Here is a 23,203-nt window from a genome sequence, read left to right as displayed (position 1 = left end):
TATAATTGTTATATTATAAATACAAGTTCAATCTGTACTTCAATGCACATCTGTTGTACATTATAAAAACAGAGGAAGAAAGAGGAGATGTCGAGAGAGGTGGAAAAGACAAAGGGAAAGAGCATAGGAAAGAACAGAGGAGCAGGGAAGACAGCATATGATTAATGAATCAGTGCAACCCAAATATTCTCTGTTCATCACAATTACATAATAGTGTCTCTGGTCGGCCCGAAGCTTCTCTTAAGAGCGGGTGAGGTGGCGATGATGGGACTGGCGGTTGGCATCCTCTCTCACATCAAAACATATCTGCAGATGAGAGACAGATGGAGAGAGAGAACATGTTTAAGCATGTTTTCTTTTTTATTCTAACACGGTCAGTCATCATAATAATCAGGAGGTGAAATGCAAAACTGACCTTGGATCATTAACTCTGGTACTGCATCTCTATCTGTATCTCTATCTGTATTACAATGTAAAGCATCTCTTTAATAATACTTCCTGTTGACCTGACCAAGTGCGCCCTACGTAGCCAGTTCAGATGCAGGAGGTGTTCACCAACACAGCTGATATAACCTAGAGGATTTAGGGAGAAGAGGAGAGAGGGATGAAGTGAAGAAGAGAGCCTGTTATTGAGACAATTAGGTAGTTAAAGAGACAGTATTCAACAGGAATCTGTGTGTGGCCTCACCTGGTGTCCACACCACACTAAGTGGCTGCAGGGTACTTAACATCACTAGGGTATGTGGGACGCTAGCCATACACAAAAATAAGCCATACAGATATCCGCCATGTTGTGGAGTCAACAGAAGTCAGAAATAGTATTATGAATATTCACTTACCTTTGATGATCTTTATCAGAATGCACTCCCAGGAATCCCAGTTCCACAATAAATGTTTGATTTGGTCGATGAAGTCTATCATTTATGTCCAAATACCTCTTTTTTGTTTGCACGTTTAGCTCAGTAATCCAAATTCATGAGGCGCAAGCAGACGAAAAGTCCCGTTACAGTCCGTAGAAACATGTCAAACGATGTATAGAATCAATCTTTAGGATGTTTTAAACATAAATCTTCAATAATGTTTCAACAGGAGAATTCCTTGTCTGTAGAAATGCAATGGAATGCAAGCTAACTCTCACGTGAGTGCTCGTGACAAGCTCATGCCACTCTGGCAGACCTCTGACTCATTCAGCTCCCATTCCCCCCTCCTTCACAGTAGAAGCATCAAACAAGGTTCTAAAGACTGTTGACATCTAGTGGAAGCCTTAGGAAGTGCAATATGACCCCATAGACACTGTATATTCGATTGGCAAGGAATTAAAAAACTGCAAACCTCAGATTTCCCATTTCCTGGTTTGGATTTGTGACTTTTAAAAGAGCCTGTTTTATTTTTGTACAGACATCACACCCTTACCTAAACAGCACCTCACCTGAGAAGTAGAAATCAAAGGGTGATAATCTAGGAATTGAATAACTGCAGTTGACATAGCTAAGTAAATGGAAGAATACTCTTATTGCAATGTGAATGGATCTTAAAAGAGTCTTTGGTTGTGCGTAGTGTAGTCTATGGTGTTGCCAGGGAACAGCACCCTCTTTGAACAAGTAGGAGGTGAAGATCTCCCGCACAAGGACTGCCTCTCTTGCTGCGTTGTTGGATCCCATCCTTGAAACCTCCTGCAGAGCAGCAGACTTCTCCTCTGGCACACGGCGGCGAGCTGCAGATCCCCCTCCTGGTCTTCGTGTCAATCCTCATGAAGTTATGCAGGACACAGGTAACCTTCACACACCTGAATTCCCCCAGGAGGCAGTGCCCTGCACGTTAACTGTAGGCAATCGCTTTGAAGGAGTCTCCAGTTACAAGGTATCTGTAGGAATATGGAAGACAATGTAATTATTAGAGTGTTACATTACCAGGTCATTGTGGATTACTAAAGTATAATATCCCTGATAACAAATTGTGAGAACATTGGATTGATAGATGCATGGGCACAAATATGTGCATGTGTAGCATGTGACAATGACAGGATTATATCAAGGATAGCATCACAAATGAAAACGTAAATACCACTTAAAACTTGATGAGGAGTTGAGCATTTGAATCAGCTGTGTAGTGCTATTGCAAAAAACAAAAATGTGCCCCTCTTTGAGTCCCTAGGACTGAGAACCACTGCTCTTCATTGGGACCTCTTCATATGTAGACAAGCTTTCATAGCTCTTTTTTATCTGAGGACAGAAAACCTCACAAGAAACAGACTTCATTATAGTCAAATTACACAGCACTGACTATTATGTTACTATTATCTCTGTCCTCACTTCTAGGGACTGGAACTACACAAGTACCTGTCCTGTCCAGAATAACCTACTCTCTCTCTTTGGCAGTTGGGGCTGCTATCCATTCACCCCCCTCCATAGCTGTTAGCTAGCTACCTACAAATGCATTTGGAGTTTATTTTACAGTGATAAATACATCAATATAGCTAGTTAATATGAAGTTAGGTAGCTGGTGATATTTAATTCACTTAGCTATCTATACAGTAAGTGAAGTTGGCTAGATAGCAAGCTAGTCAACTAGCTAGCTCATTTATCAGCTCATTTGAGTTAGCCTGCACTGTAGCTAGTTAGCTAATGATACATCGTTTTTTTAAAAACATTTTTGAAATGTATTTATTTACTTGAATAGGATCTCCCAGCCATGTGGACAACTGGAAACAGGGCATCAAAATGTCTTTGTCACCAGAGAGTTTTAGAGGATATTACTATTGAACTATTTACCCATTTAATAACCAGGCCTTCATACAAACTTGCTATGCTGAATTCTTGATGCACAATCGAACGCGCTGCTATATGCTGCCATATGCTGCCTGCACGCCCACAAGCGAGTCACAATGGGTGGCCTAAGCTGCAAGTGGCATTTTGCCGCTATCTAGTGTACATGCACCGTTAGGCCTACTTGTAACTAACATTTTGGTTAACGCTAGCTAGCAGTCTCAAGCCACAGAAGTAGCTAACAGTAAATGCACAAGAGGGAGTATGCCAGACCCCCCCAAAAGAGGCTTAGCCCCCCTATCCATGAATCTCTAGTGACGTCCCTGGTTGGGTCTAATTGTTTTGCTGTCTTGGGGCTCTGTGGGGTCTGTTTGTGTTTGTGAACAGAGCACCAGGACCACCTTGCTTGGGGGACTCTTCTCCAGGTTTGTTTCTCTGTACGTGATGGCTTTGTTTTGGAAGGTTTGGGAATCACTTCCTTTTAGGTGGCTGTATAATTTAACAGCTCTTTTCTGGATTTTGATCATTAGCATGTATCGGCCTAATTCTGATTTGCATGCATCATTTGGTGTTTTACATTGTACACAGAGGATGTTTTAGCAGAATTCTGCATGCAGTCTCAATTTGGTGTTTGTGAATTCTTGGTTGGTGAGCGGACCCCAGACCTCACAACTATAAAGGGCAATGGGTTCTATAACTGATTCAAGTATTTTTAGCCAGATCCTAATTGGTATGTCTAATTGTATGTTCCTTTTGATGGCATAGAAGGCCCTTCCTGCCTTGTCTCTCTGATCGTTCACAGCTTTGTGGAAGTTACCTGTGGCGCTGATGTTTAGGCGTTTAGGTGAGGTATGTATAGTTTTTTGTATAGATATGTATAATCTCTCTCTCTCTCTGAATTCAATTTCAATTTAAGGGGCTTTATTGGATTGGGAAGCGTATGTTTACATTGCCAAAGCAAGTGAAATAAACAATAAAAAATGTACTTTCCCTCTCTCCCTCTCTAAAAGGCATCACTCTCTCTACCACGAAAATACTTTCACCCTGCCACCAAACAGTGGGTGTCTGTACCTCAAAGCCAAATGTATACCTGCCCACCACTCCACCTTGGACTTGAACAGCCTTTATGACCAGGTCCACCTCTACAAGGCAGCAATCCCAACTTTTACCAGGACCCTGAAGGACTTCACCCTCAACCGCAGCCCCAGCTCCTCACACAGGAGCAACAAAGAAACGGACACCCCGCCCAGAACTGCGAGACACCCCCCCCCCCCCCCCCCCCTCCAGAAGATCTGCACCAAGAGGACCTACACCCAGACCCCATACCACCAGCCACATCCTCACCCCAACCAGCCGACACCTCCCCAAACAAACCCCAGGCACACCCTATATAGCCCCCCCTATATCTGTCTTATACCCCTTCGGCCCCCCCCATGCTCCCTGCCGTAAGGACCTCAGCATGACAGCCACACATATGCTCAGTCCGTGAGCAGAGCAACAGTCCCATCCTGCAACCTAAGAGGCACGTATCAGATGCTAACGCCTACTGTGATGGTTCGAGTCTAAACCACACGAGAACAACACTAGATGCTACGGAACACAAAGTTTTACTATCTCATCCTGAAATATAGTTCTGAGGTCATCTGGTTTTGGCCTAAAGAGCAGGAACCCAGACTTTATCAAAGACATTGGAAATACAGGCATTGTCATCCTACAATAAACATGGTATAGAGGAGATGGACCCACTGGTTGCCCTCTAGGTTAACTACCAGGTGTGAAACAGGGAAGAGACTCAGGTGGTATGCTAATTTGATATAGAGCAGCCCTAACCCACTCTATTAAATCTATTACTCAAAACAGGAACATTTTACATTTGGCTAGAAATTACAAAGGAAAGTATCTCAACAGAGAAAACGATGACAGCTTCTCCATCCTAGAGGGGGAGATCAAGCATTTCCAGGCCCAGGGACATGTACTAGTCTGTGGTGACCTAAATGACAGAACTGGACAAGAACCTGACACTCCTGATGTCAGTGTTCCAGATGAATGAAATAAAGAGGAGTCAGGTGCAGGACACAGGTATGAGTAAAGCCACGATATTTACTCAATGTCAACAATAATCCAACAAGGATAAACATAAACAATCCAGAGTTTTAGATTGATCCAGTGAAATCTTGCAAATCTATTCAAAATGTTGTATCAAGCCTGCCCAAATGTGCCTAATTGGTTTATTCATACATTTTCAAGTTTATGTCCAAGCAGGATCATCAGGCTTCACGCCTCAAACGGATCGTCAGGCTCCCACGCCTCAAACGGATCGTCAGGCTCCCACGCCTCAGCCAGATCGCCAGGCTCCCACGCCTCAGCCGGATCGCCAGGCTCCCATGCCTTGGTCGGCCAGTCAGGCTTGCTCAGGTGGGACGCCGGGTGGTTCCCCTAGAGGGGGGAGGGGGGGGGGGGGTACTGTCGAGCCTGCTCGCCCTCTCCCTCCCTGGAGCTCGAGGACGCCAGGCTGCCCAGCACTTCGCACTCCTGCCACCATCATTATGCACACCTGTTTACCTCGTCACGCGCTTCAGCGATTCATTGGACTCAATCCCCTGCTTTCATTTCCTCCCCTAAATCCGTCTGTTTCCGGGGTTGTTCCCCGCTTCAGCATTATTGTCATCATGTCGTTTTGTTCCCCCTGTTCTGACGCTGTTCCTGATCTGTCACCTTTCCATTCATTAAATGTTCAACTCCCTGTACCTGCTTCTCATCTCCAGCATCGCTTCTTACAGAATACTAAACAGAGAGTACACAGTGGCAGAATACCTGACCACTGTGACTGGCCCAACATTAAGGAAAGCTTTCACTATGTACAGACTCAGTGAGCTTGGCCTCTCTATTGAGAGAGGCCGCCGTAGGCAGACAGGCTGTGTGCACATTGCTCACAAAATTAGGTGGAAACTGAGTTGCACTTCCTAACCTCCTGCCAAATGTATAACCATATTAGAGACACATATTTCCCTCAGATTACACAGAACCACAAAGAATTTGAAAACAAACCCAATTTTGATAAACTCCCATATCTACTGGGTGAAATACCACAGTGTGCTGTCACAGCAGCAAGATTTGTGACCTATTGCCACAAGAAAAGGGCAACCAGTAGAGAACAAATACCATTGTAAATACAACCCATATTTATGCTTATTTATTTACCCTTTTGTACTTTAACTATTTGCACATTGTTACAACACTGTATATATACATAATATGACATTTGGAAATGTCTCTATTCCTTTGCAAGTTTTGTGAGTGTAAATTTATTGTACATATTTTATAGTTTATTTCACTTTTGTTTATCTCTTTCACTTGCTTTGGCAATGTAAACATGTTTTTCCCATGCCAATAAAGTCCTTTAAATGGAATTGAATTGAATTGAGGGAGAGAGAGAGAGATAATGAAGGAGTTGATAGAGGATGATGTAACCCATACCGTAGATCTAAGGGGTGATCTGTAGTCTGATGTCTGTCTAATGGATGTCTGTTATACTTCCTCCCATTTCGTATCGCCACAACGACCAGTCTCTAATCCAATCAGCAAAGAGGCAGTGCTCACCCACCCACCCCTAGGTTTTAGAGGGGGTGGCATTTATCCTTAGAGGGAAGGGGGTCAGAAAGGGTGAATATACCAAGGAGGAAGAAGAGGATTTAGTTGGAGAGGAGAAAGAGGAGGATGGGAGGAGGAGAAGAAGAAGGAGGAGAAGGGGTCAAGGGAGGGAGAGGAGGGTTCAGTTAAGGGTTGAGGAGCAGGAGGGCGAGAAGGAGGATTAGAATCTGGATGATATCCTCGTGAATGCTTAGAGGCTTCCCGTCCTTAGGGGGGAAATGATGGGGTATGGAGTGAGTGAGAAAATAAAGAATGATGGTGGGATGGAGGGAGGGAGGAAATAGAGGATGAGGGAATGGAGGCAGTGCTGAAATTGATGATTTTATACGCTCAACATGACTATGAGGTTGATTTTACAGGGAGGAGGCAACAATGCAGAACAGATTTTTCTGGACGATCGTCCCAATGACAGCAATGACAGCAATGGAAATCAAATAATTTAAATCAATATAATTCAAATTAAAAATAATACATTCACACATTGATTCTTGTGCAATTTGTGATTGTTCGTCACTAAGCCACAGTGTAAAGGCATCAACTATTGCTAAATGGACTCCAGTTGAACAATACCGTGTGTAATCTTCCAGGATATTGTATCCTATGTGTCTTTTAGAAACACTCCCTTTCTTTCCATACAGTAGTATCCCATTTAGTAAATCTGTCTCAAAGTGATATCTTCCAGGTCATGGTGTGTGTGTACATACTGTATTCAAGAGGTTAACGCCAACGGCCATTAGTTGAGACATCACTTAGGGAGCGAGGCCTCTGTGCACCCCAAAGAGGGGGTGTTTAGAAGGGGTGCAACCTACCCCCCCAGATATTACCCCTCTTACCTAACGAGATTTGGGGGATCCGTCACTGTGTCTGAGTTTAAGGGTTTAAGGGCAGTAAAACTGTCCTAAAGGAGACTGACACATTTTGAACAAAATTACTTTAAAACAATTGAAATGGCAGATTTATATACAATGTCTTTATGGCTGGAGAAGGGGTGTTTAAAATACAATATATTTAAGGCTCTGTGTGAGCAAGAGAGAGAGAGAGATGTTGAAAATAGAGAAAATCAGCGAGAGAGAGAGAGAGAGAGAGAGAGACAGAGAAAGAAACCCTGAAACAGTAAAAACATACACTGAAATGCAAGAAATTGAATTATACCAATAAGACACTTGATGAAATTAAAAATGCAAATACAGCTAAATCAGCGCCGTCTTATGGGACTCCTAATCACGGCCGGATGTGATGCAGCCTGGATTCGAACCAGGTTCTGCAGTGACTCCTCTTGCACTGAGCTGCAGTCTTAGACCACAACAACCAAAATCCATTAGATTACCCAATAACCCAATAAGAACTAAATGAAAAGCTAAAATCTATAAAAGGCTAGTGTTCTTGATAACATCAGAAATGAAATGCTGATAAACAGCACACCTGAGTTAAAAAATGCTGCGCTTAAACTGTTCAACATTGTATTAACTTCTGTCTGCTTTCCTGATGTCTGGAACCAGGGGCTCATCTCCCCTGTCCACAAAAGTGGAGACAAATTAGACTTGGGAAAGGTTTTCTGTAGCACTTTGAATTCAAGAATTCAAACCTTCCTTGAAGAAGAAAATGCAATAAGTAAATGTCCAGTTGGCTTTCTCCCCAACCATGGCACTACTGACCATACACCTTACACACACTAATTAATAAATACACCAACTAATGACCAGAAAAAAAGAGTGTAAAATCTTTGCTTACTTTATTTACTTTAAAAAAGCATTTGATTCTATTTTGGCACAAAAGGCTATTCTCCAAAATTCTCCAAAGTGGGCTTGGTGGTAAGGTGTATGACTTAATAAAATGTATGTTCACAGAAAACAAGTGTGCAATAAAAATCAAAAACCAAAGGACATAATTATTTTCACAACGTCGAGGTGTGAGACAAGGCTGTAGGTTGAGTCCAAATCTTTTCAACATTTATATCAATTAATTAGCAGACATGTTGGACCATTCTCCAGCCTCAGGACTCACACTGACTCACACTGACGATTTGGTTCTTCTATCACCAACCAAAGGTCTTCAACAGAATCTTAACATTCCAGAGCAATATTGCCATACATTTTTTTATTTGACCTTTATTTGACCTTTATTTAACTAGGTAAGTCATTACTACTACCATCATCATTACTACTACTACTACTACAACTACCATCATCATTACTACTACTACTACTAAATTCTTATTTACAATGACAGCCTACCCCAGCCAAACACAGATGACCAAGTGTGCACCGCCCTAATCCCAATAACAGCCAGATGTGATGCAGCCTGAATTTGAACCAGGTGCTGTAGTGACACCTTGTGTACTGAGATGCAGTGTCTTAGACCACTGCGCCACTAGGGAGCCTAATAACTGGGCCCTGGCAGTACATTTTTTTTAAAACAAAGAAATTCATGATTTTCCAGAAAAAAAACAGATATTTGACAGTGGAATCCTAGCAATAGCTCTCCCATTTAAATTTTGGGACAAACATCCAATTGAAGCCCTACATGCAGAATTCTGTCGAATTCTACAAGTCCAGAGAAATACATCAACTAATGCATGTAGGGCAGAATTGGGCCGCTTTTCGGCGGAAATTAAAATACAGACAAGATCATAAAATTTTTGGCTACATCTAAATTAAAATCCAAGATGATGGTAGTAGTAGTAGTAGTAGTAATGATGATTGTGGTGGTAGTAGTAGTAGTAGTAATGATGATGGTAGTTGTAGTAGTAATAATGATGGTAGTAGTAGTAGTAGTAGTAATGATGATGGTAGTTGTAGTAGTAGTAGTAGTAGTAGTAGTAGTAGTAGTAGTAATGATGATGGTAGTAGTAGTAGTAGTAATGATGATGGTAGTTGTAGTAGTGGTAGTAGTAGTAATGATGATGGTAGTTGTAGTAGTAGTAGTAGTAGTAGTAGTAGGAATAGTAATGATGATGGTAGTAGTAGTAGTAGTAATGATGATGGTAGTTGTAGTAGTAGTAGTAATGATGATGGTAGTTGTAGTAGTGGTAGTAGTAGTAATGATGATGGTAGTAGTAGTAGTAGTAGTAGTAGTAATGATGATGGTAGTTGTAGTAGTGGTAGTAGTAGTAATGATGATGGTAGTTGTAGTAGTAGTAATGATGATGGTAGTAGTAGTAGTAGTAATGATGATGGTAGTAGTAGTAGTAGTAATGATGATGGTAGTAGTAATGATGATGGTAGTAGTAGTAGTAGTAGTAGTAGTAGTAATGATGATGGTAGTTGTAGTAGTGGTAGTAGTAGTAATGATGATGGTAGTTGTAGTAGTAGTAATGATGATGGTAGTAATAGTAGTAGTAGTAATGATGATAGTAGTTGTAGTAGTAGTAGTAATGATGATGGTAGTAGGAGTAGTAGTAGTAGTAGGAATAGTAATGATGATGGTAGTAGTAGTAGTAGTAATGATGATGGTAGTTGTAGTAGTAGTAGTAATGATGATGGTAGTAGTAGTAGTAGTAATGATGATGGTAGTTGTAGTAGTGGTAGTAGTAGTAATGATGATGGTAGTTGTAGTAGTAGTAATGATGATGGTAGTAATAGTAGTAGTAGTAGTAGTAGTAGTAGTAATGGTGATGGTGATTGTGGTAGTAGTAGTAGTAGTAGTAGTAATGATGATGGTAGTTGTAGTAGTAGTAGTAATGATGATGGTGATTGTGGTAGTAGTAGTAGTAGTAGTAGTAATGATGATGGTAGTTGTAGTAGTAATGATGATGGTAGTTGTAGTAGTAGTAATGATGGTGGTAGTAGTAGTAGTAGTAGTAGTAGTAGTAGTAGTAGTAGTAGTAATGATGATGGTAGTTGTAGTAGTAGTAGTAGTAATGATGATGGTAGTTGTAGTAGTAGTAGTAGTAATGATGATGATGGTAGTAGTAGTAGTAGTAGTAGTAATGATGATGATGGTAGTAGTAGTAGTAGTAGTAGTAATGATGATGGTAGTTGTAGTAGTAGTAGTAGTAGTAGTAATGATGATGGTAGTAGTAGTAGTAGTAGTAGTAGTAGTATTAGTAGTAGTAGTAATGATGATGGTAGTTGTAGTAGTAGTAGTAGTAGTAGTATTAGTAGTAGTAGTAATGATGATGGTAGTTGTAGTAGTAGTAGTAGTAGTAGTAATGATGATGGTAGTTGTAGTTGTAGTAGTAGTAGTAGTAATGATGATGGTAGTTGTAGTAGTAGTAATAGTAGTAGTAATGATGATGGTAGTTGTAGTAGTAGTAGTAGTAGTAGTATTAGTAGTAGTAGTAATGATGATGATAGTTGTAGTAGTAGTAGTAGTAGTAGTAGTAGTAATGATGATGGTAGTTGTAGTAGTAGTAGTAGTAGTAATGATGATGGTAGTTGTAGTAGTAGTAGTAGTAATGATGATGATGGTAGTAGTAGTAGTAGTAATGATGATGATGGTAGTAGTAGTAGTAGTAGTAATGATGATGGTAGTTGTAGTAGTAGTAGTAGTAGTAGTAATGATGATGGTAGTTGTAGTAGTAGTAGGAGTAGTAGTAGTATTAGTAGTAGTAGTAATGATGATGGTAGTTGTAGTAGTAGTAGTAGTAGAAGTAGTAGTAGTAGTAATAATGATGATGGTAGTAGTAGTAGTAGTAGTAATGGTGATTGTGGTGGTAGTAGTAGTAGTAGTAGTAATGATGATGGTAGTTGTAGTAGTAATGATGATGATAGTTGCAGTAGTAGTAATGATGATGGTAGTTGTAGTAGTAGTAATGATGATGGTAGTAGTAGTAGTAGTTATGATGATGGTAGTAGTGGTAGTGGTAGTAATGATGATGGTAGTAGTAGTAGTAGTAGTAGTAGTAGTAATGATGGTAGTAGTAGTAGTAGTAGTAATGATGATGGTAGTAGTAGTAGTAGTAGTAGTAGTAGTAATGATGGTAGTAGTAGTAATAATGGTAGTAGTAGTAGTAGTAGTAGTAGTAGTAGTAGTAGTAATGATGGTAGTAGTAGTAGTAGTAGTAGTAGTAATGATGGTAGTAGTAGTAGTAGTAGTAGTAATGATGGTAGTAGTAGTAGTAGTAGTAGTAATGATGGTAGTAGTAGTAGTAATGATGATGGTAGTTGTAGTAGTAGTTCCTAGGCTGTCATTGAAAATAAGGCGGACGGACGGACGGACGGAGGAACAGACAGACAGACAGACAGACAGACAGACAGACAGACAGACAGACGGTGATAATATAGAAAAGGAGAGGGAAAGCAACCAAGATAAAAGCCATCTCTGGAGACGATGATGAAGAGTGTGAGGAGAGTGATGATATTAATGAGGATGATGTTCTGGGTTTGTCCCCTGCCCGTAGACCAGGTCCATTCAGACTGCCACCTCAGCAAGATCTGATTCAGCTGTCCCAGTTATTGCCAGCCAACTCCCTTTTCTGCAAGCTCACCGATGCAAGGGCAAGCTCAGCTGGCCCTTTCCTCTGGCCGATGGCACTCAAACTCAGCGCCATCCTCTTTTATGATTACCACACATTTCCTTTATTTTGTCCCCCCCCCTCTCTTTTTCTGTCCTATTTTCTCTCTGTACCGCTCTCTCTCTCTCTCTCTCTCTCTCTCTCTCTCTCTCTCTCTCTTTCACACACACACAAATCCTCTTTCTTTCTTTCTTTCTCTATTTTCTTTTCTTCCCCCTGCCTGGTATTGTTTAATCTAGGCTCTGATGATGATGATGATGATGATGATGAACATGATGACAGCAGCAGCAGGAGTAAAAATGCTCAGGCATCTTTATCGATAATGTGTCAGAGAATATCTTGGTGTTGTTATCGAACACTTCCCAACTACCCAGAAAACCTCAAATGCATTTACACATTTCCCGAAGAGGGGGAGGGAGGGAGGGAGGGAGGGAGGCAGGGAGGGAGGGAAGGAAGGAAGGATGAATATAGGAAGGAGAGGAGGAAGAGGTATGGCTGATCAATAGCTCACAGTGAATTAAGTAATAGCATATTTTGCGTCGATACATATTACAGCGTGTTTAACTGGCTCCACATCGTTATAGCGACCAGATCAATACAACACTGAAAGAGAGGACCTGTCTGTCAGACAATGTAATTGGCTATCAAAGCTGTGTGAAAATGTGGAAGAACAATATGAAAAGCATCTAGACTTATTTACCTCTGGTTTCAGGCCTGCGCTCAAGGGAGTGTGTGAACAGGTGTACCTGAAATAAGAACATTAGAATGTTATTGTCCACCCAGAGATGAAAATGTTCCATGTTTTTGAAACCTCCACTAAGTTAGAAATAACAGTAAAACGCCTATCCCTCAAGGGGCTGGTGAGAGAAAGTGGTGATAGCTTCCATCCATCTTGATGTGGCTTTGACAGTTCATCTGACAGGTTAATTGTCTGGTAAGGAGGGGTGCGTGGGTTTAAGAAGTCCCAGGAGGATACTGCTGAGGTCACCCAAGGCCAAGACAGATAACGTACCTTAGCAATAACTTACTTAAGCAATGTCTTATTATGTCTTTATACAGTGTTGTAACGATGTGCAAATAGTTAAGGTACAAAATGGAAAATAAATAAACATGGGTTGTAATAACAATGGTGCTTGTTCTTCACTGGTTGCTCTTTTCTTGTGGCAACAGCTCTCTCTCTCTCTCTCTCTCTCTCTCTCTCTCTCTCCCTCCCTCTCTCCCTCTCTCCCTCTCTCTCTCTCTCTCTCTCTCTCTCTCTCTCTCTCTCTCTCTCTCTCTCTCTCTCTCTCTCTCTCTCTCTCCCTCTCTCTCTCTCTCTCTCTCTCTCCCTCTCTCTCTCTCTCTCTCTCTCTCTCAAATGTTGTGCCTATATTTTGGTGACAAATTGTAGCCTAATATTAGTTATCCCATGGCGCATTTGCTTGAAGCATTCCTGCTATTATGATCCAAACATGCCATAGTTTGTCTTCAAGCATTATGTATCTTGGGGAGCACGTGTGTCGAGGCGAAATTGTCGGTGGGGGTGCGAGGTGACAGCTGTGGCCCCGCCTGGTCGATCAGCTGCAGAGGGACCCCACCAGCCCAGAGAGGAGAAAGAAAGGGAGGGGATCAATAGGCGCTGGTGTGGGTCTCACTTTCACTCCTTCAATCTCTCTGGTGGGCTGAATGCTCGAGCCCTGCGTTCTTCGAACACTATTTTTGTTCTCAAGCGCACGAGGAAGCAGGTCCAAATCCTGATTACAGCATCTTGCTCACTGAAATCCCGAAATATCGGGGGAAACCATGACAACAGCAGAAACCGGAGATTGAGAGCTGAGTCGGTTGACTGCCAGTAGAAAAACTCTGATGTGAGGGAAGAAACATCTTGTTTTACAAGAACAGTTTGATTTCAAATCCCTTGCTTTTTCTCTATCAAGTATGGAATCCTCGATGACGCGTGCAGAGCAGAATATCATGACAGTTCTATGGGGACTGATGGTCATGACCTCCAGCGGCCATAGCGCACGAATTGTCAGTGGTAAGTTGTGATGATAACTTTTATCAAGTTCATATAAAAACAAAATAAGTATTATAAGACAATAAGATCTGAGTATTCAGATTTTGGATATCCTCAAAATAAAAATAATCAAATAATAATTTATTGATCATTCACATGAAAGAAACAATCATCTCAACCGTGAACTGGCAGTGAAATTTAACCATTTGTGACTATGCTTACATATAGATATGTCTATAGCTCATCATCATCATCATCATATTTAGATGGAAATGAGTGAATTTAGGAATTAAAATTGGTCACACAATAGGTTATCTGAGACGATATAACATTTTCTCCATATGGAATCATGTTTTCCAATCGTTGCATCATTCCTGTAAAAAATGTAATGACATGTAAACTGTTATTCAAGCAGATTTGCTGTTATGCTTTATTGCAGGTTTGTTTTTAGAATTGTTTATTTCAATATCTATGTTTTTGCATGTACATTAGATGATTGATTAATTAATATAAATAACATACATTTTTCTAAACTATTCCAATCTATTTGGATTTGCACCCTTTACTAAAAGGGTTGTTCCAGTTCAGATGTTTAAGGTGTAAGTTTCTGATTTTCTTTTCTTAGTCAACCTTGTGTTCTGTTTCTTTGTGTTTTGGAACGTAGCCCTGTTCTGTTTTTTTGTGTTCTGGAACGTAGCCCTGTTCTGTTTCTTTGTGTTCTGGAACGTAGCCCTGTTCTGTTTTTTTGTGTTCTGGAACGTAGCCCTGTTCTGTTTCTTTGTGTTCTGGAACGTAGCCCTGTTCTGTTTTTTTGTGTTCTGGAACGTAGCCCTGTTCTTTTGCTTTGTGTTTTGGAACGTAGCCCTGTTCTTTTGCTTTGTGTTTTGGAACGTAGCCCTGTTCTGTTTCTTTGTGTTTTGGAACGTAGCCCTGTTCTGTTTTTTTGTGTTCTGGAACGTAGCCCTGTTCTTTTGCTTTGTGTTTTGGAACGTAGCCCTGTTCTTTTGCTTTGTGTTTTGGAACGTAGCCCTGTTCTGTTTTTTTGTGTTCTGGAACATAGCCCTGTTCTGTTTTTTTGTGTTCTGGAACGTAGCCCTGTTCTGTTTTTTTGTGTTCTGGAACGTAGCCCTGTTCTGTTTTTTTTGTGTTCTGGAACGTAGCCCTGTTCTGTTTCTTTGTGTTCTGGGACGTAGCCCTGTTCTGTTTCTTTGTGTTCTGGAACGTAGCCCTGTTCTGTTTCTTTGTGTTCTGGAACGTAGCCCTGTTCTGTTTCTTTGTGTTCTGGAACGTAGCCCTGTTCTGTTTTTTTGTGTTCTGGAACGTAGCCCTGTTCTGTTTCTTTGTGTTCTGGAACGTAGCCCTGTTCTGTTTCTTTGTGTTCTGGAACGTAGCCCTGTTCTGTTTCATTGTGTTCTGGAACGTAGCCCTGCTCTGTTTCTTTGTGTTCTGGAACGTAGCCCTGTTCTGTTTCTTCGTGTTCTGGAACGTAGCCCTGTTCTGTTTCTTTGTGTTCTGGAACGTAGCCCTGTTCTGTTTCTTCGTGTTCTGGAACGTAGCCCTGTTCTGTTTCTTTGTGTTCTGGAACGTAGCCCTGTTCTGTTTCTTTGTGTTCTGGAACGTAGCCCTGTTCTGTTTCTTTGTGTTCTGGAACGTAGCCCTGTTCTGTTTCTTCGTGTTCTGGAACGTAGCCCTGTTCTGTTTCTTTGTGTTCTGGAACGTAGCCCTGTTCTGTTTCATTGTGTTCTGGAACGTAGCCCTGTTCTGTTTCTTTGTGTTCTGGAACGTAGCCCTGTTCTTTTGCTTTGTGTTCTGGAACGTAGCCCTGTTCTGTTTCTTTGTGTTCTGGAACGTAGCCCTGTTCTGTTTCTTTGTGTTCTGGGACATAGCCCTGTTCTGTTTCTTTGTGTTCTGGAACGGTAGCCCTGTTCTGTTTCTTCGTGTTCTGGAACGTAGCCCTGTTCTGTTTCTTTGTGTTCTGGAACGTAGCCCTGTTCTGTTTCTTTGTGTTCTGGAACGTAGCCCTGTTCTGTTTCTTTGTGTTCTGGAACGTAGCCCTGTTCTGTTTCTTTGTGTTCTGGAACGTAGCCCTGTTCTGTTTCTTTGTGTTCTGGAACGTAGCTCTGTTCTGTTTCTTTGTGTTCTGGAACGTAGCCCTGTTCTGTTTCTTTGTGTTCTGGAACGTAGCCCTGTTCTGTTTCTTTGTGTTCTGGAACGTAGCCCTGTTCTGTTTCTTTGTGTTCTGGAACGTAGCCCTGTTCTGTTTCTTTGTGTTCTGGAACGTAGCCCTGTTCTGTTTCTTTGTGTTCTGGAACGTAGCCCTGTCTTTCATTTTTTGGGGTGCTGTTCTGGCTATTGTAATGTACATAGGCTTTCTCGAGCAGACCAGAATCTTTGGCACCACTAGGTTGATACGCAGTACCCAATCAGCAGAGCTCGTGACTTCACGCTTCAGACAAGACATTGGGGGTCTGCCTGTAAACTGTGAGTTTCAGGCCACTGTATTAGGGTACAACTCGGCCCTCAACAAAAGGCCTTATGAAGTATGTATTGTCGTAAAGAATTTAATTTGAATGACAACATATTCACTTAGGATCTCATTTGGTGAAGGCCACAGGACTGTAGTAAATGAATGAATGTAACAACCATGTCTCTGTCACTATCAAACCAGTCATGGGTGGTACTGGTAACTCTAAAATTCACTTGAAAGGCACTCTGGGAAATATGCAAATAAGGCTTAAAACCCTACAGCAGAGCTATTAAATTTCAGTCCTGGGGGGCTTTTTTTTGATGGCTCTTCAAAGAACTATCCCATGTATAGTTGTTCAGAGACCCTAAAATGGTTCCACTATGGCATCGCTCTCAATAACATTATTTGGTTCAAACTCATACCTATTAATTTTTTTAAAGTGTACTGTTACGGATTCTGAGTTGTGTGTGTGCATGTGCTTGCCTTCGTGCTTTTTATGAATGTGTGTGAACCTGTTAGAGTTTGTTTACCAGGGAAATGTCCTTATAGGTTTTACTGCCAGGTGGTTGTTGGGGTTGTAAAGATTGAGTGTAAAGTCTATTTATTGTTCCTTCCCCCTGGGCCTCTACATTTTTTAAATACAGAACATAACTTACAGCAGACTGCTGTTCTACATGTGTCAATGCTGTCAGTGTCATAGGGCAGGCTGCTGACTTAACATGTTTGTTTTCAAATCTGTTACAGAGGGAGAGAGAGAGAGAGTCTGATATTATATTTCATTAGTCTTGCTAACACCTATCTCTCAAAGTCCTACTGACATCAGTCTGGAATGGCTAAGAGATGTGCCCCTCTTTAACCTACAAGCAACATGTCCCTTCTGTGTGATTTAGACTAAATAAACTGCATGTGACACAGAGGGGGAAAAAATACTGAAAGAGACAGACAGAGAATCAGTGAGAGAGACAGACAAAGAGGATCGGTGAGAGAGACAGACAGAGAGGATCGGTGAGAGAGACAGACAGAGAGGATCGGTGAGAGAGACAGACAGAGAGGATCGGTGAGAGAGACAGACAGAGAGGATCGGTGAGAGAGACAGACAGAGAGGATCGGTGAGAGAGACAGACAGAGAGGATCGGTGAGAGAGACGGACAGAGAGGATCGGTGAGAGAGACAGACAGAGAGGATCGGTGAGAGAGACGGACAGAGAGGATCGGTGAGAGAGACAGACAGAGAGGATCGGTGAGAGAGACAGACAGAGAGGATCGGTGAGAGAGACGGACAGAGAGGATCGGTGAGAGAGACAGACAGAGAGGATCGGTGAGCGAGACAGACAGAGAGGATCGGTGAGAGAGACAGACAGAGAGGATCGGTGAGAGAGACAGACAGAGAGGATCGGTGAGAGAGACAGACAGAGAGGATCGGTGAGACAGGGGGACTGATGTTCTAAGACTGAGTACGCTGAATAGTAAAAAAATAAAATAATAATCCTCATGCCAAAACGCAATGTTCCACGAAGCAGGATATACACTGTGATTGAAACAAAACACAACAAAGGCTAATAATTTGTCAGCACCATCTGCTCTAATTCACTCAGGAAACAGTCATTGATGAAAATCTAAATGCATATTCCCATGAAACTGATTGAGATCAAGTGATTGGTATGCACAGGCAGTTATCCGCGGTAAAAGGTGAATTATCATTGAAAGTAGGTATGCCTAACTTGGTGTTTGAGGGTGTTAAAAACAGAAAATGTTCACGTGGTGGTACTGTATGTCTGGGTATTGGAGGATTCATTTTATGCTCAGGCCTATTCTACAATGATATTCAATAGGATACTTTATTGAGAAATGATCACCTAATAAAACATCCTAAATAGCACTGCACCACTGGAATGAAAGGAGCGCCTTTACTCTGGAACCCGAGCGCTTGCACACATAGGAGGTCCCATGGAAACATGGGCCCCCTTAAATAAATCAAATGCCCGTCCGACTGATTCGTTCTGGCGCCGACCCTGCAGAGAATCAGTGAGCGAGGGGGATTGATGATCAGTGAGATAGACAGACAGATAATCAGTGAGATAAACAGACCGAATCAGTGAGATAGACAGACAGATAATCAGTGGGAGACAGACAGATAATCAGTGTGATAGACAGACAGATAATCAGTGAGAGACAGACAGATAATCAGTGAGATAGACAGACATATAATCAGTGTGATAGACAGACAGATAATCAGTGAGAGACAGACAAGATAATCAGTGTGATGGACAGACAGAATCAGTGAGAGACATAGAGATAATCAGTGAGAGTGACAGACAGACAGACAGACAGAGAGAGAGAATCAGTGAGATAGAAACAGAATCAGTGAGAGACAGAGAGAGAATCAGTGAGAGACAGACAGATAATCCGTGAGAGTGACAGACAGAGAATCAGTGAGAGTGACAGACAGATAATCAGTGAGATAGACAGACATATAATCAGTGTGATAGACAGACAGATAATCAGTGAGATAGACAGACATATAATCAGTGTGATAGACAGACAGATAATCAGTGAGATAGACAGACAGATAATCAGTGAGAGACAGACAAGATAATCAGTGTGATGGACAGACAGAATCAGTGAGAGACATAGAGATAATCAGTGAGAGTGACAGACAGACAGACAGAGAGAGAGAATCAGTGAGATAGAAACAGAATCAGTGAGAGACAGAGAGAGAATCAGTGAGAGACAGACAGATAATCCGTGAGAGTGACAGACAGAGAATCAGTGAGAGTGACAGACAGATAATCAGTGAGATAGACAGACAGACAGACATACAGATAATCAGTGAGAGAGACAGACAGATACTCAGTGAGAGACAGACAGATAATCCGTGAGAGTGACAGACAGAGAATCAGTGAGAGTGACAGACAGACAGACAGACAGACAGACAGACAGACAGACAGACAGACACACAGACAGACAGACAGACAGACAGATAATCAGTGAGAGAGACAGACAGATATTCAGTGAGAGAGACAGACAGATACTCAGTGAGAGACAGACAGATAATCCGTGAGAGTGACAGACAGAGAATCAGTGAGAGTGACAGACAGAGAATCAGTGAGACAGACAGACAGACAGACAGACAGACAGACAGACAGACAGACAGACAGACAGACAGACAGACAGACAGATAATCAGTGAGAGAGACAGACAGATACTCAGTGAGAGACAGACAAATAATCCGTGAGAGTGACAGACAGAGAATCAGTGAGAGTGACAGACAGAGAATCAGTGAGATAGACAGACAGACAGACAGACAGATAATCAGTGAGAGAGACAGACAGATACTCAGTGAGAGACAGACAGATAATCCGTGAGAGTGACAGACAGAGAATCAGTGAGAGTGACAGACAGAGAATCAGTGAGATAGACAGACAGACAGACAGACAGACAGATAATCAGTGAGAGAGACAAACAGATACTCAGTGAGAGTGACAGACAGAGAATCAGTGAGATAGACAGACAGACAGATAATCAGTGAGAGAGACAGACAGATACTCAGTGAGAGACAGACAGATAATCCGTGAGAGTGACAGACAGAGAATCAGTGAGACAGAGACAGACAGACAGACAGACAGACAGACAGACAGACAGACAGACAGACAGACAGACAGACAGACAGACAGACAGATAATCAGTGAGAGAGACAGACAGATATTCAGTGAGAGACAGACAGATAATCAGTGAGAGAGACAGACAGATAATCAGTGAGATAGACAGACAGATAATCAGTGAGAGACAGACAGATAATCAGTGAGATAGACAGACAGATAATCAGTGAGAGAGGGGGATTGATATTCTCAGAGGATGAAAAGGGGTGCTGAGGAGAAGTAATGAAGGAGAGAAACTAAGGAAGAGGTGAATAACGGGGAAGGAAGAGCAAATGAGGCATTTAGAGAAAAGAAAGAGAGAGAGAAAGAGAAAGAGAGAGAGAGTGAGGGAAAAAGAGAAGAATAGATAAAAAAATGAGATTTGAGGAATCAGAGCAGCAGAGGCAGGGCAGAGAGAAAGAATGAATGAAGGAGCGCAAGAGAGAGAGAGAGAGAGAGAGAAGAAGAAGAAGAAAGGCAGAAAGAAAAGATGATGACGATTTCAGTTGAGAAGAAGAATTTTGAGATATCCGGACAGGAAGAATAATGGCGCCGGAGGGGATAGCTGCTGTTTTACGGGCTCCTATCCAATTGTGCTATTTTGTGTGTGTGTGTGTGTGTGTGTGCGTGCGTGCGTGTGTGTTTGTAACTTATTGTAACATAATGTTTCTGCCACTGTCTCTTATGGATATCAGCACAGAGATTACTCACCTCAAACTGGACCAAGATTTTTTATTTAATGAGTCAGATGCGAAGGATATACTGCTGCTCCCGAGCCAGGCTCAAATCACGTCATTCACATGAAGAGGAGACGAGAGCCGCAGATCCGGGTGTCTTGTGAGAATCCGTTGGCGAGTGGGTAACTCGCCTCTACCACCCCTGCTATTGGTCAACGTGCAATTATTGGAGAATAAACTGGATGATCTCTGTTTTGAGATTATCCCAACGGGACATTCAATACTTTCACAGAGTCGTGGCTGAACGACGACATGGATAATATATTGGCTGGGTTTTCCGTGCATCGGCAATACAGAACAGCTACCTCCGGTAAGACAAGGGGTGGTGGTCTTCATCCATTTGTTAATAACAGCTGGAGCGTGAAATCTAATATCAAAGAAGTCTGGAGGTTTTGCTCGTGTCACGCCTCCCTGGTGCTCTGCTCGTTTCACGCCTCCCTGGTGCTCTGCTCGTGTCAGGCCTCCCTGGTGCTCTGCTCGTGTCAGGCCTCCCTGGTGCTCTGCTCGTGTCACGCCTCCCTGGTGCTCTGCTCGTGTCATGCCTCCCTGGTGCTCTGCTCGTGTCATGCCTCCCTGGTGCTCTGCTCGTGTCATGCCTCCCTGGTGCTCTGCTCGTGTCACGCCTCCCTGGTGCTCTGCTCGTGTCAGGCCTCCCTGGTGCTCTGCTCGTGTCACGCCTCCCTGGTGCTCTGCTCGTGTCACGCCTCCCTGGTGCTCTGCTCGTGTCACGCCTCCCTGGTGCTCTGCTTGTGTCAGGCCTCCCTGGTGCTCTGCTCGTGTCAGGCCTCCCTGGTGCTCTGCTCGTGTCAGGCCTCCCTGGTGCTCTGCTCGTGTCAGGCCTCCCTGGTGCTCTGCTCGTTTCACGTCTCCCTGGTGCTCTGCTCGTGTCACGCCTCCCTGGTGCTCGAAGGCGTCAGGCTACCCGTCTTTACACACACCTGTCACCATATTACGCACAGCAGCGCTCATTGGACTCACCTGGACTCCTTCACATGGGTGATTGCCCCTGTTCCTCGGTGGTGTTCCCGCATTAATTGTTGTTATATGTCCCTGTCCAGATGCTGTTCCTGTTCTGTTTTGTGTCCGTCAGTTATTAAACCTCTATCTGCTTCTCGACTCCTGTGTCGATCCTTTCAGTTCGCCTCAGGAAGAGTACTTTATGATATGCTCTAGACCAGGTATTCCTAAACTGGATACTGGGGGGTACGCCACACAAAAATGTGATTCACATAAAAAAAGAAAAAAATAACAGTCCAAGATGTGTAGTGTATCTGTACTGATGGCGCAAAAGCCATGACAGGGAGACATAGAGGAGTGGTAACATGCGTGCAAGCAAGCACACCCTTCTCATTAACCTGTGGTGAGTTATTCACAATGTTTGATGAACAAATAAGGTGTTGTATGTAAGATGGCTAAGTAAAGGTGCAAAATGATTGATTATTATTATATTATTTGTGCCCTGGTTCTATAATATCACTTTGTCACTTCCCACGAGCCAGATCGTGAAAAGCGCACTCATTCTTATGTTTAATAAATGTATCGTATAGTGTGTGCGTGTGTGGCAGGCTTACAACAATAATGTAATAAAACAACATTTGAGAGTGCGCTGACCCTGGTGCTAGAGGGGGTACAGCTAGAGGTTGAATGTAAAAAGTTTGGGAACCACTGCTGTAGACCACACTATTTACGAAGAGTTTTCATTTTTTGTTGCTGTCTATTTACCACAGTATACCGATGCTGGCAAAAAGACCGCACTCAATGTGCTGTGTTAGGCCCGGACTCAACCAACTCTATAAGGCCATAAGCAAACAAGAAAATGTTCACCCAGAAGCGGCGCTCCTAGTGGCCGGGGACTTTAATGCAGGAAAACTCAAATCCGTTTTACTTCATTTCTACCAGCTTGTCACATGTGCAACCAGAGGAAAACAACTCTAGACCACCTTTACTCCACACACAGAGTCGCGTACAAAGCTCTCCCCCACCCTCCATTTGGCAAATCTGACCATAATTCTATCCTCCTGATTCCTGCTTACAAGCAAAAATTAAAGCAGGAAGTACCTGTGACTCGCTCAATACGGAAGTGGTCAGATGACGCAGATGCTAAGCTACAGCACTGTTTTGGTAGCACAGACTGGAATATGTTCCGGGATTCAGTGTAATAGACCACAGTCACTGTTTTCATCAATAAGTGCATTGATGATGTCATCCCCACAGTGACTGTACGTACATACCACAACCAGAAGCCATGGATTACAGGCAACATCTGCACTGAGCTAAAGGGTAAAGCTGCCACTTTCAAGGAGGGGGACACTAATCCATACGGAAATCCTGTTATGCCCTCCGATGAACCATCAAACAGGCAAAGCGTAATACAGGACTAAGATCGAATCCTACTACACCAGCTTTGATGCTCGTCGGATGTGGCAGGGCTTGCAAACTATTACGGACTATAAAGGGAAGGCCAGCCGCGAGCTGCCCAGTGACATGAGCAGATG

At 42.6% G+C, this 23,203-nt stretch overlaps 1 protein-coding gene across 1 annotated transcript in view; it reads left to right on the top strand.

Moving 5' to 3' along the window:
* Positions 1 to 13,788: 13,788 nt before the first annotated feature.
* LOC139366669 (chondrolectin-like) overlaps positions 13,789 to 23,203 on the top strand; it is a 24,705-nt gene continuing 15,290 nt past the window's right edge. Inside the window, exon 1 of the mRNA XM_071104349.1 lies at positions 13,789 to 13,888. Coding sequence (XP_070960450.1) covers positions 13,789 to 13,888 — 100 coding nt within the window. The remainder of the gene's footprint in view (positions 13,889 to 23,203) is intronic.

Source organism: Oncorhynchus clarkii, chromosome 15 (genome assembly GCF_045791955.1).
Source record: "Oncorhynchus clarkii lewisi isolate Uvic-CL-2024 chromosome 15, UVic_Ocla_1.0, whole genome shotgun sequence".
Classification (NCBI taxonomy): Eukaryota; Metazoa; Chordata; class Actinopteri; order Salmoniformes; family Salmonidae; genus Oncorhynchus; species Oncorhynchus clarkii.
This window is presented reverse-complemented; position numbering and strand designations above follow the sequence as displayed.